Raw genomic sequence first — 19,162 nt, forward strand, 5'->3', positions numbered from 1 at the left:
AAAGGAAAACTCAAAGCGCTTTCAATACAATCGAACCGTGACATTTTGATCTCTTAAGTCGGCTCTTACCACTTGACTACCTTGGTAGAATTTTAAAGGGAACAACGGATAGCCCGTAAACACACTTTCTGACGGACTCGAACCCAAGACCTTAGGGTGAGAATATTCACCTCTTGTTGCCGACTGCTAGACTAAAAGAGGGGATGACAAAAATAACTTTATTTTATACTTATAGAGATTAACCTTTTTTTTGCGCAAATTTAACAACTCAGAATATAACTTCAAAAGCTAGTCCTTAGAATTGGAGAAGCCAAAGTGTTTTAATAAAACCCACACCAGAATTCCAATTGGGGATCCAAGTTAGACCCCTCTAATTAAATCATAACAATAATAATAATAAGAGTGTGAATGCACAGTAAATTCCTTAAGATTAACATACAGAAACCTCAATACAAATTGTGTCAATATTTGCAAGAAGAAGCTGGACGAGGAACATTAAATAACAGTACTTCAAAAAAAAAAACAAAAAAAAAAAGTAAAAATGTTAATCATATGGGCATTCGATTTCCTGTTGGGAATTAAAGTAGGAAAATACAAGTCTAAAAAAGAAAAAGTCTTGACATAATTCCGTCTAGCAACTAGAATGAAATTTATCAACTTTGCAATTTTACCACCATCCCCTAAATCGAGAGTATTTCCCAGTTGACCACTTTTCACAAGATTTCCAATTTTCCCAGTCAATGATACATCAATGCAGCCTTCTATCGATCTCATTGAATAATAGTCCAGAAAAAAAATTAATTTGTCAGTTGGGTAGATTAACAGTCTGAAGCTAAAGCTGCTTCCGGAAACCCTGGCAGTTGAGAGACATGAACCACAATTAAGCAATGCAAAGAAAAAAATCAAATGAACCTAAATCAATTTCAATATAGAGATGATACCAGAAAACTGTACAAGTTTTGGAACTAACATCATGGATTTATTTCAGATACCAATTTACATTTAAGCTATGAAAATATCATAAACACACTAACTTAGTCATTGTTTGAATTTCAAATAACCCGTTATTTAATGAACAATCTAATCATCTACCAAAATACTGTATATTTGAAATATATACTATATTTATACTCCTATTGTCTTTTTATCCAAATAGCCTGATTTCCAATCACTTACATCAAACAAGGTTATACTTGGAAGATATTTTACCATGTCTCTACCTCTCCGTTGGTTTCAGAAATGGTTATTCAAATAACCCTAAATCAAACAAGACCTTAAAGAAAAACAGATGTTTTCGTTTTAGTTACTTCATCACCTTGAAGAAACTAACACCATTAAGCTATGACTTCAAACCATGTAAATTGGCTTTGGGAGAAACCTTTTTCCTTCTGAAGTATCCTCCAGCATTAGAGATATTTAAGGACTCTACAAAATTAACAGAAAATTTCTACTATTGCATCCATTGAATCATTTCATTACTCTCCTCTGTCACAATGATTTTAAAAAAATGATTTATTTTTTCTAATTGTTTTGCAACTAGGTTTATTCCTGGAGGAGGCCAGCATGACCCTATAGTCATGCGGTCATGCCCTCACTTAAATGAGGGAGTTGTTAGTGGGTAATCAGCTGGATTTGAAGCAGAAAATTATACACAACCTCTCTGCAGTATATGCCAGGTGTTAAAAACAAAATCATTGAATTGCAGAAAGATTCATTACCAAAATTTTCTTACTGACAAAAAATCCCCTTCTGAGCTCATTTGGAAACACTTTTTTTGTCAGTTATTTGATTAGGAGGTGGAACCAAAATGAGATCAAGTTGAAAACATAAGACGGTTTCTCATCTGGATGCGGTTTGAGTTCCAGATTCAAAAACAGAAAGTGTTTCCATATGGGATATACTAAATCTAGAAACATGGAAAACAAAAGAAAATACTACTAAGCATAAGCAATGTGACTTACCATCTTGAATTCAAAATGGGGCCTCAAGTGATTCATCCCAAGCATCACCACTTCCATTCGATGCATCCTCGGCATCTTCTTCCATAGAAAGCCTAATATACTCCCTGTGAGCGAAACGATCCCACTCCGTCAAGTGTGGATTCTCACGTTCCTGAATACATTAATACAATTACAACTTGACGTGAATAAATTAAGTTCAGCCACAAAATAAATAGCAGTTGCTAGTAAAAGAATAATATAGCAGTTGCTAGTATGTGTATAGAACTCACTTGACGAATGAGAAATGGGTCACGAGATTCAAAAGCCATAAATTTATTAAGATTGAAAAGGATGTTGAAAAAGCTTCCTGAGAGCTTACAGCCCTTCAAGTCACGTAATGTAAAGTAGCTCTCATCCTGCAAACAAAACAAGGATTTTTCAGTGTCATCCATGACATGCTGCTTACTTGAAATACTTTGCCAACTTCTCCTCAAGAAGAAGCCATAAGCATGAGTTGCTAAACACTAATACTGACATAATGGTTTCTAAAAGGAGCTAGGTTAATAAGGATCTAATGAGAACAAATATATCTTGGAATGATGATGATTGAAAACAAAACAAAAAAATATATGAAACTATTTTACTGCAAAAGAATGGGTAAGGTACAATATTTGGGCAGTTCTGGGAGAAAAGAGCACCAGAAAGGGAGATAGTCCACCTCAATAAGTGAAAAAGAAACCCAAGCCCTAGTTGTAGCTGAACAAAACCTCAAAAGTTCAGTACTCAAACTTTGGCCTTGTTCGATGAAGGGTTAATTCAAATAACCTCTTATCCCATCATCAATAACTTCAACAATCAAATCATAAACTAAAATACTAGCATAGCCTTACTTTATATTTTACAACATATTAAAATATTAAATACAAATGATCTTTTTAGTTTAACCCAAATAACCACAGATAATCTACTTTTCGTCAAACAAGATTTTTCTTCAAAATATAGGATTATTTAAAAAAAAAAAAAAAACTCTTATTGAGAGGGAGAAAAGGTAAAAGAATTAGTTGATGGTCATATCTTGATGAGGAACTATTAACCTCCAGAAATTTGGGAACTCATAAGCTACCTATAACACTTTTTCTTCACAGATAAGCATGAATAATTATTTTGTTTTTTTGGTCAATTATTGGAACATGTTATTGAGAATCCATCAGGATGTAACAAATACTTGTAATGTTGTAGGCTTGTAGCAGGTATTATCCAAGTTACAAAACCCAAAGAAATTTCACAATATTTAAATTGAATAACCTCTGGTCCAATCATATCAACAATCTGACACAAAATATCCTCGAAGAGAACAGGCTCCTGAGCCATGCATTCCATACGATGCAACTGCTCCTCATAAAAGAAGAGCATTTCGTTCCTCGTCAAAATCCCATTCGCATCCAAGTCTATGCATTTGAACCTGAAGATGAAAATGAACAACCAAAAAGTAGTAAGCTGACTAGCTTTTTTTTGTACTTTTGACCCCTTTTAAATTGTACTTCCTGTTTAGTATTGGAGCAATTAACAGCAATTGTTACAGCCAACGTATCAGAAAGAGAATTAAACATGGAACACTCAACTTATTCCAGTGCAGTAGTTATAATTTTTTTACAGAATTTGTAACAATGGCATCGAGTATATACTGTTAATTATCAAATAGTCCTTAAAGTTTCTAACAAACAACTTAATTTCCTTGAATATGTGAGTTTCCCAAGGCCCTCACCCTGCATGTAAATCTCACCAAGTACCAAACATAAAGGACTCCAATTCCAGCATCAAGACACTTAACCAAAACTTTCTGTAATCATTATTAGTTGGCTTTCTTTCCTAATTTTCCTCTGTTTGAAACTGTGAACACAAAATGCATTCACAGTCAAAATGATATAAAATGTTGACTTTTTTCAAAAAAAAAAAAGAAGATAAGGGGATATAATGCAACAAATCGATCCACCCTTAAAACCAAAGAGAAGAAGGCTTCATTTACTTACTTTCTTACTTTTTATCTTTCTAAATTAGAAACAAATGTTTAGAAAGCCTCTGAACTAAGCAAAAGAGACTCCCTAAATTTTGAAAACTACAAAATCAATCAAAGGTTTTCATTAAAGGTATATATTTTGGCCCTTGGATAAAGGAATCATCTTATTAATTCTGATGACATTAGTGTGGCTGAAATTCAAGCTTAGGTGGCGATTTCTAAGGGCAACTCTTAAAAGTTACCAAAGACAACAGAACAACTCCTGAAGGAGGGCTAATATGCACGCTTTAGAAAAACTATTGGCTCAATTTGTACCTTCTACGGGTGTAGGCGGCTTATGTGTCTCTTTGAAATAGGACAGATGGGTACATGGTCTTTACCCAAGTTTATCTTATTTTTGCTTATATTTTGACCTATCCTATTTAAGGTCATGATGAGCCAATTGTATACAAAATTACAAATAGTACAGCTTTGATCAATTTATAGGAAATAAACAGGCATTATAGCATCAGGGGAGAACACATACCAGAATTCAAGGCTAGGCTCAGAAGTTTTATCCTCCTCTGACAGTATGAAGTAAACAAAATCTTCATATCCCATTTTTCCCTCTACCTTACTAGTAAAAGTCCTCGCGACCTGCATGCATATTAGAATCACATAAGGAAAAGGAATAAAGAATAATAGTTCAACAACAAAACCTATGCAGAATAAAAAGACTATAAGTAAAGGACCTTAGCCTTACACCAACATGAGAATAACATAATTGAACAGGTAATTAAGAAACAACACAAACCTGAGAAAATACTCTATCCACGATCCTGTAAGTGAGTGCATGGCTCCCATATCTAATAAGGTTCTCTTTATCTATTAAGAAATCGTGGTCTGAATCGAGCTCCCAGAATTTGCAGTAGATTACATAGAAATGTTCATAGGAGAAGTACCTAATAAAATAGGAAAGCTTAAATCAGCAAGAAACAGGAATTGTTACAAAATATAAAATTAGATGGAACATGAGCTTCCAAGAAATATGAAAACAGAGTAGCTCAAACATTCTTTAACCAAAAAGAAATGCATTTATCTCAGATTGCTTTATAAGAAGACTATCTGATACAACATAAATATGTAAATGTAGCCTAGACGTTCTTTAATCAATGAGCAGCACAATATTTAAATATTTATATGAGAAAACTTCAACTTACAGACACCTTATTCATTTGGTCTAAGCAGGGAATTAAATTCATTTTATTTTCTGGTTTTGGGGGGGGACATGGAAGTTCATACAAAGATCCACCAAGCCAAAGTTCAAGATAACTCCAAATTAGGCTCCTTTATCCCATTTATGTGGAAGAGATCATGCATTGAGACCAAATGAACCACAAAGAAATAAACAAATTGATACAAAAATAAACACATTTTTATCATCACACCTTAGAACCTTGTTGATGTCCTCTTCTTCATCTGCATGTTGCATGCCAGCAATCAAGTTGCTGCGTTTCAACTCCCTGAGTGTAAGGCGACCATTACCCGATCTATTCACGTAGAAAAATATTCTGTATACAACAGTTTCAGCTGGAAAATTGATGTGAAAAAATAGGTCATTCTGACAAGTGGAGATAATATATAGGTATCTGAATGTGGGAAAAAATCCAATGCATTTAATCAAATACTAATAAAGAAATATCATTCAAATGATAAAGTGCCCATTAACACATGTGGTGGACCATGTAGAAGGATCACAACAGAAGAACCTTTGAAGGGAAGAGCTATGGGAAAGAAAGGATCAAAAGTCCCATACTTCACGTGTATTCATCAGTTACAAAAAGGGGGGCTGCACGGGATGGGAATATTTCAATTTGATAAGAATCTAAGCTAATCTTCTGTCTCTTATTTTTTGTTTTCCTATGTAACACATTGAACGAACCTTCCATTCGTCTTTTTAATTCTTACAAAAAGTTGACCTTAAAAAAAGAATAATGTAAAAGATATCGGTACTGAAGGGAGAAGAAACACTTTCTGCATTCTTCTAGACATTTTCAGATAGAATTAACACATTTTTTAGGGGATTTGTCTAAACAACTCATCTTTTGCTTAATAGAAACATATTTAAACTGAAATGCTCTCCCGAGCTCTAAAAATATGTAAAGTTCAGACAGGCATGATCTTACATAGGAAGCCATTAATAAAAGTTAACAACTAAATTTGGAAGCAAAACCTAAGAAATAAAAACAAGCAGCCTCACAACAAAACCAATATATCACATGAAAGGAAAATTATTGTATCAATTTGAAACAAAAAAAAAAAAAAACTTGAGGTGGATGTAGAAACACACCATATCTTTCTTGAAATTCAGGTGTGCTTTGCAAGAACTCCAAGCCGGGGTGAGTAGACAAAAGTTCTCGAAGCACGGGTTTAAAGTCATCCTGCAGTATAAATAGAAAATATCCAAAGAATAAACAACATATCAGCAAATTTGTGTATATGCAAAAATTATAGCACCTGAAACTAATTTGACAAACATGCAACCTTTGGCAAGATAATTTGCACGTCAAAATGCAGATCAAGCTCTAGTATGCACAACAATTCTCCATGAAGAAGAAGGCAAATAAAACCTGAATGAGATATTTATGATCCGGCTGCTTTAGGATTGTGAAAATCTGGGTTGCAGTATCCTTCATCAACATGCCACCATTGACCCAATAATCTACAAAATCGTCCCTGCATGTATATTCACACGAATAAGAACATTTAAACATTGATAATGAGACGATAACCCCAAAGAAAGACTTAAGCCCATGGATAAAGAAAGGTAATTTTTCAATCATACAATCTCATAGATAGACAGGTCTAAGAATTGCCAACAAAATCAATCAGAAACTCGTTGTACTATCTTACACAACAAGCAGACTAATTCAGATGATCAACCAAGTCATAGTACACAATCAGGGGTTCTGCTTAAAGGGATTTTTTGGGAGCACTTTTCTAGTGGTTTTCCAATGCAGGATGATAAACTTGATACAAAACATATATCAATCTCTAAAAAAACACCACCACCTGATGAAAATAACAAAACTATTGAGCAGCACAGCCAGTGTCCCCGTACACTCTCTAAAAGAGCCATATAACAGTAGAAAACAAGCAGTTACTTGGCACATGCAACATCAGATATACATTTCTTAAGGCTACGAAGACATCATCAAGATTCAGGGAAGATTACACAATGATTTTCAGAGAGCAGACGCCTTACTTTTCAATTTCTGAGAGCGCAGTAAGCAACACTTTCAAAATAGAGAATTAATTTGATTGCACATTTACGAGCTTTCTCAAATAAAAGTTAAGATGCAGCTTTCACACCACAGTTCACTAACTGATTTAGTTTTCACAACATTGTGATTATAATTCCTTTCTAAAAACAGTGTGCTTTTAATCTAATCAAACATCAAGAGTCGAGACATATACACTTATAAAGAGACTATTTTACTTTTTTGAATCTTTAATATCCTAACAACATCCAGTCTCGTAACATTTGAATTGAATGCATCTTGCGTTCTTTTTAATGAAAAGTTGATATTTGTAAAAAAAAAAATCCAGTCTTAACTGCACCAGTATACTGCTTAATTATTTTAAATAGATAATAGTGATTGACACACATGGCCAAGGAGAAATCAAGGATGAGATGGAATAAATGGAGTCATCACACTTCCAAAATATACCACTACAAAATGATGTAATACACATAGCCTAAGTCATGTGTTATGTCACACCTCATAGATATATGCTCACTAACATCTGCAAATGGAAGTTATTCAGGCCATAAAGGCCCTCATTAGTGCAAAGTGTTTCATTTGTTTTGTTGTTCATGTTTGTGTGAAAACAGCTTGTGTTTTCACTTTCTTTGCAGAAGTTTTTTGTAAAGACACTTTGAGACTTTATTATAATAAAATGGCATTAAGACGTAAAGGAGCCTAGCTAAAAGTTTCCAGAGAATGCAACATAACACGGCATCTTATGAAGACATTAAAAGAATAGATACATAATAACAGTACTTCAATCACATTAAAATAAGTTCAAACGAATGAAAGACATAATGATTACCTTGTTACATAACCAGAGCAATTGACATCTATATTTTTAAATAATTTTGTTGAGAAAAACGACGGGAGCTTGCAAATTTCCCTTGTCAATGGCTTAAATTCTGAAAAACAGAAGGCAGGAAAATTGATAATAGCATTCATTGGAAAATCATAGGAAAGCATAAATTTTTCAATGTACATTTTACATGGACAAACTTCAGAATACATCTCACCATTAATCTGTAGGCCATCCACGTGACCAAAGAAAAACTGATTGATTCTAAACAAGCATCTTTCTTTGAGTTCATTTGGAGGAGGAAATCCATTTTTGAAGTAAAACTGCAAACAATGCAAGAAGTGAAATAAAAATAACTAAAGGAAAAGCAACAAACTTGCCTAGATACTAGAATGGTTGTAGCACATAAGAACAAAAACAGTCACAGAATTTAGTAACCTGTGGAATCAGTTCCTTATGGGGCTCATTAATCCGCTTTAGAGGAGAGCTTAAATTAGAGGGGCCCAGTCTCTGTTTTGCAGTGCGAGGAGAACCGGATGAACTTCTCGGTGACAGTGGAGGCGCACTGCCAGCAGGAAACATGGAAGGCAATGAATTACTTGAAGTAGCCTTTGGACTAGAAGATGTTCCAGGAACATTCAAGGGAACACCAGCCTTTGCATTGGTAAGTAATGATTTCACCTGCACTCACAGAGAGACAATTATAAAGACTAAATCACTCTCAAGTACTATTATATTAGCCAACATAGCTAAAGCAAATTGTAAAAAATAATCAAATGTTTAAATCTACAGAAAATGAGTATAAAAGAGCAGCAGCTACTATTCCATCCATAGAAAGCTCCATAAAGCTTCTACATTTCCAAAGTAGAAAAAAATAGTGCTTTGAACACCTGACCACAGTTCAGATTAGTAGAACAAAACGTTGAGGAAATAGTTTAATTCCGTTTATATCGCAGTCACTTGGTTAGATTAAAACAAAAGATTCGGGCCAATTAGGCTGAATGGTTATCTATTTGATTTTTGTATAGTTGGACCAAAGGTTGCTGTCCTTCAAGTACAAAGGATATCTGTTTCTTGGAGTTGCTTGAGACCCAATCATTTGACAGTCCACATTCTTTAATTACACCATGGCAAGTTCATCATTCAGAGTTTCACTAATAAAGCACCAGAAAGATTGTCCAGAATAATCTATGTAAAACACTTTCAATTTGACATGTAAAACGCTTTCAATTTGTTACATGCATCTAGAAATCATTAGAGACTAGCTTTCAATTTGACATGAAGTGTGATTCTGTCAGATAACTTGGATAATATGGTAGAATTGGGGTTGTAATATACTATATAAAACCCTTAATCGAAATTTCTATTTAAATGTTCATTTGAGAAAGGATCAAATGTTGGAATACATTCACTATAAGATCATAATTTGCTTATTGCACTGATATAGATATGTTAAAAGCAGAATATGGTCACTTTTGAAAACTTGGCATCAGTTTGAGAGATAAAAACTTAAAACAGGACAAGAACAATGATTTATAAGCCTGAATAACAACAATAGCAACTATCACTTGTTTCAACTATAAGTGATCATTAAAGTAATCATAGTGAAAAAAGTTATAAGCCAGAGACACTGTTAAGATACCAGTAAGGAAGTCTCGGGTTGTGAAAGCCACTGGTCGAAAAGCTTTTCAGCAAGGTAAGGGTTGGCCTTAAGGGTCAGAGGTGAGACCTCTGTAAGCATCAATAATTCAACATCAAGAGAACACAAATCACCAATAAAATCCACATCCATCACGGAATCAATAAATTCAAAAGCTCATCCGTGTATCAGTTATAATCTGTAGATCCAAAAGCCAACTCCAACAGGCAATAAGCAATAACATGCACCAACAGCTCAATCGCAAGTGGTACTGTGCTTTAATTTCTTATCGAATTCACAGAAGTGAGCCGTGAAACTAAGAATCTGGCTGGAGATGCAAGGAAACAAACACAGGAAAAGGCAACGGATCTCGGAACAATGGCAACAGAGCTTGGAATCACAGAGGGACAAGACGAAACTCGATCGAAGAGAGAGAACCGTATAATTGAGATTTCGAGATCCGAAGAAGCGTATTTACAGGGAATTTGACAGATGAATGCAGAGGTTCAAGATCGCGAAACCCTTGGGACAGGAGAGAAAATAATTAAACTCAACTCATGAATGTGGAAGATGGACTAACCATGGGCATTGTTCGCGTATCTCTTTGGTCTTTGTCTCTTTCTTTTTCTTTTTTTTATTTTTAGTAATAATTTATTTATATTGAAAGTGAATTTATTATTTAATAAGTTGTTTTTCTATACAATAATTTTTTTATTAAAATAATAACCTAACAAACTATTTTTAAAAAATAAACTATTAAATGTGTTCTTTTATTCGTGTTTAAAAACTAATTTAAACTTGTAATCAAAAAAGAAAAATTAATTTGATTAAAAATAATATATATATTAAATTATCTATTTAAATAAAATAAATATTGTGTAAGTATAACTACTCAGAAAATGTAAATGAATTGAGTTGTTTTCAAGCTTTTCGAATCGTGCATCAATAAAAAGTTTGTTCGTTAGTCTTAACGAGCCGAACTCAAACTCAAACTCTTTTAAAAACATAAAAATTTGAACAAGTCAAAGTTTGAGCTTTTAAATTTTTGATTTTCAAGATCGTAAACATATTCCTTTAGAATAGGGATGAATCCAAAAGTTAGAGTTACAAGCTAAAAAAATCAACTTCAAACAAAATTAAAGATAATTTATAAATAAAATAGATGATTAATGTGGTTCCTACCTTTTCTTTTAGAATTAAATAATTAAATAAATAAATAATTAGATTGAAAAAATTAATAAATTAAGAAGTCATATTACCTTCTTACTTCAATAAAGATAAATTCATCAGAGGTTTGAGATTTGCGACTATATTAGTTTAGATGCTTGTTTAAATGTAACTTGTAAATAATTTATTAGATTTTTAGCTCGGTGGGTATAACGTATACAAATTAATTTAGAATAGATATCGTATTAATTGGACACCAATTTAATTATAAAAAGATATTTGACAATAAAATAAATAAAATAGTATCTGCACAAATAACTAGAATTCAAACTAGTCTTATTTAAAAAAAAACAAAACTAACATTTTCTTCAAAAATAACCTTCCCCTTGTGCAACACCGAATTCAATGTCCAATTTAGTCATCATAAAATTAATCGTCTAGTTGACTGGATTGCAAACCATCAAAAATAAACGTCTTATTTATTATATGATTTATTTTGGAAACTCAATTAAATACGCCCAATCAAAATATATAAAAAAAATTATTAATTAATTCATTAAAGATTAAAAAGGGAAAGATTAAAGAAAAAAGAAAGAAGGGGAGGGTTGCGAGAGGAGGCGAAGAAAACGAGGTTTTCTTCTATAAACGTTCGAGACGAAGCGAAGACGAGAGGATTGAATCTTGATCTTCTGAGAAGAGGTTGCACGAGAGGAGCTTAGCTGGAGACGTGAATCAAGTGCTACATTTTTTTTGAGGAAGACGGTAAGAAGAGACCAAATCAACGAAAAAAAATCCTAAGAAAGAAATTACAATTGCGATATCTGATGTGTACGTGACAAATTTAGACAGCCGACTCTTCTTTAGTTGATTCGGGTTTATTATAAGGTGCAACCCTAATATATATCTAATAGTTTTCTAGATTATGTACCTTAATCTAATAAGTTTTCTAAATTAGTTATCTCACGAATCGAGCGTCGAATATAAGCTCAAATTCGAACTTTATTGTAAAAGTTTGAATCGAGTTTGAGCCAAACTCGAGTCCGAATATATGTTAAACGTGAACTACTAAGTTCAATTCGACTCGTTTACAACCCTAAGTCAAAATCTGAAACACGACCCGAACATGAAAAAATCAGGTTTGGGTCACATAATTTTAGTTCGGATCGAAATCGGGTTGACCCGTTTAACATAATTAATAAAATGTCAAAATTGGGTCGACTTGAAATGACCCAAGTGACCTGCCAACCCGTTTGCAATTTTATTCCATAAGATTTTGGGTTTATTTTTCTTATTCACCCACTTATTTTTACTAAAAAATTATAATGTGATTTAAAAGTTTTTTCAACGTGCTTAAATATTATTTTTTATTTCAATTAATTAAAAATGTATACTTAGGAGTAAAATAAAATTTCAATTATTTTTTAAAATATTTTTAATTTAAATAGTGTAATGGTTTACATTATTTATATATTATGATATCTTTTGAGATTTGATATTGTATTTTGGAGTTTTGATTGAGATTTGATATATTTGAATTTAATAGTGACATTTAAATTTGTAATATGATTTGCATTAAATTTGTGTAATCTTTGTTATTAATTTACATCGAGTTGAGTTCGAGTCGGGTCGGGTCGGACAAAGATTAGTGGTAAAAATTGATGAAAGTAAAGTTAAGGTTAGAATATGTATATGTGAAAAGTTTATAAGCAAAACAATAAAATAATTATTTAATTACACTCCACTTGTTCACGATTAGCCCTGTCTAACATGCTCCGTCAACGACCCAATGCCCGCTCACATAATAACCCAATCTCCTTTTCCCACTGTCATTCTAATGGAGACGACGATGATGCTTTTCGATGTTCGTTAAATTTCTTATTGGCAGATCGAATATCCTTTTGCAGACCGTGAACATCAATCAATTGGCCGGACTTCTGTCACTGGCGTGGAAACCAGGTCTGCCTCCGTTCAGACCAAATCATTCTAGATCCTGCTGCGGATAAACTCAGAGTTTGAACTTTTTACTGCTCGATTAGGTATTATATCAGTTGAACCGAAATTCGTAAGTCAAATTATGGATTAAGCGGAATATTCTTCATTTCTTTTCACACTTTGCAGAAAAACGTAATCACTTCCGATTCAATTATTGTTCTATGTATAGTATGGAGGACGGTAGGAAGTTTTCGAGGGCAAACGGCGTTGAAATGCCGGAAACAGTTTTACAGTGTGTAATAAGTAATTATATACACGATCCGCGTGACCGCGACGCTCTTTCACTTGTTTGTCGGCGGTGGTACGAGATTGATTCAACGACGAGAAAGCATGTCACGATAGCTCTCTGTTACTCGTCTACACCGAATCAGCTGTTACGTAGGTTCCCCAATCTTAATTCGATCACACTTAAGGGAAAACCTAGGGCCGCCATGTTCAATCTAATACCTGAGAATTGGGGAGGTTATGCTACTCCTTGGGTGGAGGAATTCGCTAGGTCGTTTAATTCATTGACTACTATTCATTTTCGAAGGATGATTGTTAAGGACTCGGATCTTGAGCTTCTTGCTCGATCTCGTGCTAAAGTATTGATTGCAGTAAAACTTGACAAGTGTTCGGGATTTTCTACTGATGGGATTCTGTGTATTGCTCGTCACTGCAAGTAAGATTTTCTCTTTGTCGATCTCTTGTTTCTGTCATATCATGCTTATCAGTTATCATTATCACCCTTGTTTGCTTGGAGGGCTCTGTCAATATTATTAATTTGCTTGCTTGCTTGTATGCCCTTAGCCCAACCCTTTGGACAGTGTTATGTTTAGAACTACTCTAGGTAGAATAGATCATGAAAGAGAGAATTTGAAGATGAAGATAATGAATAATGATACGAATTGTAACCTATTTCTGAATGATTCTACAAGCTGAGATAACTTGCTTTAAATAAGGATATGCAGTAAATACTAACTTGATATTCAGAACATAACAACAATCAATTATCCTTTAGGAGTTAATTGGCATTAAAAGTTAGTTTGCTTCCTTAACATGGTGTAATTTTTTTTTTTTTTTTACTTTTTAAAAGTGGCTCAAATTACTTATTTACTAACTCTGTAAATCTCTTAGAATAAAATAGTTAAGATATTACAGGGATTCTGATTTACCCTAATTGAGGAAATTTTAAAAGATATTAGTTGTAATACTATAGAGATTCTGATTTATCCTAATTAAAGAAAATTAACTCCAATTTTTTTTTAAATAAGTATAACTTATTGTAAAAATAATATAGCAAAAAACATATTTTTCTCTCTCCATTCAAAAATTTCATAGCATCCTTCAGTTACCATGGACTTGGTGCGAGTTAGGAATCTAATATTTATTGGAATGTATATAACATTAAGACTAGCAGATGTTATTTTAAGTGGAGAAAAATGTATTAAAGACATTTCCATGCAGGGAAGGAGGTTTTAATGTATCTAGTTATTTCATGTGATTATATAACAAACAATACTTGGGATATAAATAAACAAGGTCAATCTGGAATGACTTTCTTTTCAAGTTTTGTAGAAAATATTCTATCTTGTAAGATAACTCCAACAACCGAGCTTTTTTCTTTTGCTAATCCAAATGGAAGATGAGTTCCCAGTTCTGTGTAGCTACCCAAGTAAAGGCACATTTCAGTCACATTAGTTAATGGTTCACTTAACTATTCCCTACTTTGATGTTCAACATATGAACTAGTATGCAGTCAGCTTCTTCTTCTTTTCTCTACCAAGCATTGTGATTGGTCATAGTGCCTCCTGTAAATGGTGGGATTAGCTTATAATGAGCTTAATGTCATCACAATTTTGATAATTTGGAGATCAGATGAACTTGTTTATTTTTGTCTTAACTTGCATAATGTTTATCTCCTTGTAAGGTTTAGTGATCCTTTTTCATGTTTAACATTCAACAAATTATTATTTTTACAGGAATCTAAGAACCTTGTTCCTGGAAGAGAGCAACATCAAAGAGAAGGATGGAGAATGGTTGCACGAGCTTGCATTGAACAATACTGTCCTCGAAACTTTAAACTTCTACATGACAGATCTCAATCTAATCAAATCTGGAGATCTTGAACATATTGCAAGAAATTGTCCTTCTTTAGTCTCTGTGAAAATTAATGAATGTGAACTACTTGAGCTTTGTGGTTTCTTTCAAGCTGCAGTTGGGCTACAAGAGTTTGCCGGGGGTTCTTTTGGCGAACAACCCGAAAAATATTCTGCATTATCTTTCCCCCAAAGACTATGTGGTTTGGGTTTCACATATATGGGACGGAAAGAGATGTTCATTATATTTCCTGTTAGACTACAATTACGAAGATTAGACCTCCTTTACGCATTTCTGGATACAGAGGATCATTGTCTCTTGATTCAACAGTGTCCCAACTTGGAGGTTCTAGAGGTACAAATTCTGTGACTATTTCATGTTTTCTCTCGTAGTAATGATACGCCCTCCTTAAATTTGGTTTGTAGAATTGAATTGAGAAAGGGTAAGGCTTCAAGAATTGAAAGTTGACTTCAATAATATTACTTCAGATTCATCATTGCATAAAACCTAATCCTAATGTGAATCAATACTCTCAAAGAAGTTAACCTAAAAGATTAACATAATTATCTAACCATGAAGCTTATTTTGCCTGTGTTGATCATTTGTTACCTTTAAGGATCATCACCATACTATCAATAAGTAGCTACATTTGAGGTTATGGTAAGGTAAAACGATAAAATTCATTATTACCTTGGGCAGATTTTTATTTTCAATATACTTTGCAAGAATCATCATAAAATGGGAAAAGAAAAATTACATATTTATCACTTAGGGAGCCTTTTGATCAGCAACTTGATATTTGTTTTGAGAGAAAAAAACATTAGGAAAACTTTATTTATGAGTTAGTTGGATTACAAATTTGTCCCTAACAGATAAAAAAAAACTCTCAAGCTACCTAAAATACCCCTTAGGGACCTGAGTATACACATGAAAATTTCATTTGTATAGAGCAGGATTTACACAAGATATAGAAAGTCAATGCAACTTAATCAGAAACTTGATGTATATTAGTATATTATGTTAAATCAAATCCTGAATATGGTTGTAGTTATAACAATTTGTTTCTTATGGAGAACACAAATGAAGCTGTAAAGTTAGATGGATGGATGGATTAGTAAAAAAGGATGAATTTGTCTGATGATATAAAGCTACTCCATTATAAACAAATTATTGGAAAAAAGATGCAATTTATGTTTTTTTTAGCATGTGGAGTTGACTTATGATATCTCCTCTACTGTAAACAGACAAGGAATGTCATTGGGGACCAGGGATTAGAAGCCCTTGCCCAGTATTGCAAAAAACTGAAGAGGTTGAGAATCGAGCGTGGAGCCGATGAACGCGGAATCGAGGATGAAGGAGGTTTAGTCTCACAAAGAGGACTGACAGCTCTAGCACATGGCTGCGTTGAGCTTGAATACATAGCAGTTTACGTAACTGACATCACTAACGCCTGTTTCGAATGCATCGGTTCAAAACTCAAGAACCTGAGAGACTTCCGTTTTGTCTTGCTGGATCGAGAAGAAAGGATAACTGACTTACCCCTTGACAATGGCGTCCGCGCCTTATTACAAGGTTGTCAGAAACTTAAAAGATTTGCTCTGTACGTCAGGCCAGGTGGCCTGACGGATGTTGGAATGGGTTATATAGGAAGGTACAGCCAAAATGTAAGATGGATGCTTTTAGGGTATGTTGGAGAATCGGATGCGGGTCTTATACAATTCTCTGCAGGATGCCCTAGCTTACAGAAGCTGGAAATGAGGGGATGTTGTTTTAGTGAAGGGGCTTTAGCACTGGCTACTCTGCGTTTAACTTCGCTGAAGTATTTTTGGATTCAAGGCTATCGATCGACGAATGCACGCGATCTGTTGATCATGACTCGCCCGTTCTGGAATATTGAGGTTATTCCAGCTACGAGAATTGTGGCTGATGTTGAAGAAGATCAAGGTGCGGAAATGCCAGTGATAATTGAGCATCCAGCTCATATACTAGCTTACTTTTCTCTAGCAGGGCAAAGAACGGATTTTCCTGAGGAAGGTGTTATGCCATTGGAAGCTGCGTAAGATTTTGTTGGTGATTGATCTTATATATACTATTCGCTTGTTTCAGTTGGTCTTTGTTGTAACTTAAATAACTTTTGAAATTGGTTCCTACTTTGTGTTGTTGCTTATATTAATTGTAAGTTTGTGCCGGACTTGGGCAAGTGTCGATTGATCGATCTGTTTCAAGGTTGTGGTTCTAATAGAATGTTGTAATGTTTATGTTGTACATAAGAACACAAGATGATTTCTGCTATTTTTCATTTGTCTGTTTTGATCTTTTTCTTATTCAGTCGTCTTATTTTATTATGAGTAATGATAGAAAATAGGAGTTTGGCGTTGAATCATTTTATAATCTAATACAGAGAAAATTCGTTTTTCAAATTCACTAAGTATTGGCACACATTAGTCTTTTATTATATGTTGACTCTTCAATTACTTATAACCCATTGCCATATTGTCTCTTCTTTGCCTCTAAGGTCAGATCAGACTTTTTTTATTTATAATTTTTCAGCTTGAAATTGTGTTTACAATTAACTTATAATTTGAATTATATTTGAAGGTATGTTTATTATGTTTTTTTTTTTAATTTGAAGAAGTTATACTTATTATTAAAAAAAAGTGATAAAATAATACAAAATCTAGGGATTCATATTTGGTTCACTTTATGGTCCTTTTTTGGGACATGATTATTGATTAGTCTTGTTCTGATTTGGAAATGACAAAATAAAAGAGAGTTAAGACTCTCCTTCAACTTGCAGCTGAAAGAAAGGATAAAAGTTTATAGTTGGCATCATTTTGGCATAAAGTGCAAATTATTTTGTTTATTTCTTCAAGTTGGGAGCCAGATCCCTAATATTAATGCCATTTTAATAAATAAATAAATAAAAGGTTCATTAATATACAATTAATGTTTTTTTTTTCTCTAAAGAAGAAAGTGCTTTCAAACAAAGTGGTGGCCACAGTACCAAAACCACCATAGCTTCTTTAAATTATACTGCTTTACTTGTCCTACTCTGTTTTTTTTTTTCATATATTTCATTATATTTATTTTATATAATAACAACTCATTGAGTAAGTTAAAAAAAAATAATGACTCATATCAAGGTAGTACAGTGACAAGAATCGACTTAAGAGATTAAAATGTCATGAGTTTAATTTCATCTAAAAACGTTTTGAGTTTAAGAGGGAACATAACTATCGGCGATAGTTATTCTTTAATTAAAAAAATAAAAAATAATACCTTAAATGTAATTTTTTAAAATATTAAATTGCATTTCAGTTATAATGATTACCCACTGCCTTCTTGTCAACAATTTTCTTTACCCACATTTCTATTGTTATTTATTTTATTTTATTTTAAATAATTGATATGAAAATCTCCAAACATTAAATAAACCAAGATACATTTAAAAAATAAAAGTAGACGGACCACTAGGAAGATAGGACGGATCTCAACATCACCACGCCACTAAAAACAAATACTCTGATTTTATTGAAACAAATATTCACATAAATGAAATAAGCATTTATTTTCAATTGAATCAATTTATGAGATATATTATTATTTGAATTTTGAAAATTAATGCTACTTGCATCTAGTTACTATACTTTAGTTTCAAACATTATTAGTAAGAATCGAATTCAAATCATTTGATTTCTTCAAAAGTTTTTGTTAACATTTTAACCATCTCGTTTAATATTAATAATGTTAAATTTTTTATTGTATTTTATCATCATTTATCTTTTGTGCCAAGCATAATTGTGTTATTACTTAAAATCATTATATTTTTGAAAATTAGTTTAGATCTGATTTTTTTATATTTATTGTATCATAAAAAAGATTATTTTTAAATGTTTTTGAAGAAATAAATTTTCTCATATTAGAAATTATCAACATTTTTTTAAACTATGAGGAATCAATAATCTCAGGCTAGTTGTATGATTCTTTCCGACAACTTTATCTCAAATCCTTATCACAAAGTGATTTTTTGCATCTTTAAAGTGAAAAATTATGGTCTTTAATTTACCCTTTTTCTATTTCATATGTTAACTCAAGACAATAGATATTTTTCTATAATAAAGTAAAAAACAAAAGGCCTTGGACTATTCAAATTGGAGTAATTCAAAGTGGAGAAATATACCATTTTTTTCAATATTTTTTTTTTTTAGAAAACAAACCTGACCCTCATAGTGATAACTCGTC

At 32.8% G+C, this 19,162-nt stretch overlaps 2 protein-coding genes across 6 annotated transcripts; one reads left to right on the forward strand and one right to left on the reverse strand.

Annotated features, from left to right (window-relative positions):
• Positions 1–405: 405 nt before the first annotated feature.
• On the reverse strand, positions 406–10,257 carry LOC124929234 (serine/threonine protein phosphatase 2A regulatory subunit B''beta-like). 3 transcript variants are annotated; one of them, XM_047469536.1, is made up of 13 exons: positions 9,686–10,255; positions 8,482–8,724; positions 8,261–8,366; positions 8,050–8,149; positions 6,567–6,672; positions 6,287–6,377; positions 5,385–5,526; positions 4,751–4,898; positions 4,484–4,593; positions 3,246–3,402; positions 2,231–2,356; positions 1,962–2,112; positions 406–853 (listed from the first exon to the last, which is right to left on the reverse strand). In XM_047469536.1, the coding sequence occupies exons 1-12, from the start codon at positions 9,833–9,835 to the stop codon at positions 1,972–1,974; spliced, it is 1,620 nt and encodes a 539-aa protein (XP_047325492.1). In that variant the 5' UTR covers positions 9,836–10,255; the 3' UTR covers positions 406–853; positions 1,962–1,971. The 3 variants fall into 3 exon arrangements, with proteins under 3 accessions (XP_047325492.1, XP_047325491.1, XP_047325490.1); XM_047469535.1 differs by having other exon boundaries at positions 1,965–2,112; positions 8,050–8,366; positions 9,686–10,257; XM_047469534.1 differs by having other exon boundaries at positions 8,050–8,366; positions 9,686–10,256.
• Positions 10,258–12,596: 2,339 nt separating this feature from the next.
• On the forward strand, positions 12,597–17,219 carry LOC124929034 (coronatine-insensitive protein 1). Of its 3 annotated transcripts, none has more exons than XM_047469294.1 (4): positions 12,597–12,885; positions 12,968–13,502; positions 14,803–15,274; positions 16,165–17,219. In XM_047469294.1, exons 2-4 carry the CDS (start codon positions 13,003–13,005, stop codon positions 16,978–16,980), a joined length of 1,788 nt encoding a protein of 595 aa, XP_047325250.1. In that variant the 5' UTR covers positions 12,597–12,885; positions 12,968–13,002; the 3' UTR covers positions 16,981–17,219. The 3 variants fall into 3 exon arrangements, with proteins under 3 accessions (XP_047325250.1, XP_047325251.1, XP_047325249.1); XM_047469295.1 differs by having other exon boundaries at positions 13,011–13,502; XM_047469293.1 differs by having other exon boundaries at positions 12,597–13,502.
• The last annotated feature ends 1,943 nt before the right edge of the window (positions 17,220–19,162 follow it).

Source organism: Impatiens glandulifera, chromosome 3 (genome assembly GCF_907164915.1).
Source record: "Impatiens glandulifera chromosome 3, dImpGla2.1, whole genome shotgun sequence".
Lineage (NCBI taxonomy): Eukaryota > Viridiplantae > Streptophyta > Magnoliopsida > Ericales > Balsaminaceae > Impatiens > Impatiens glandulifera.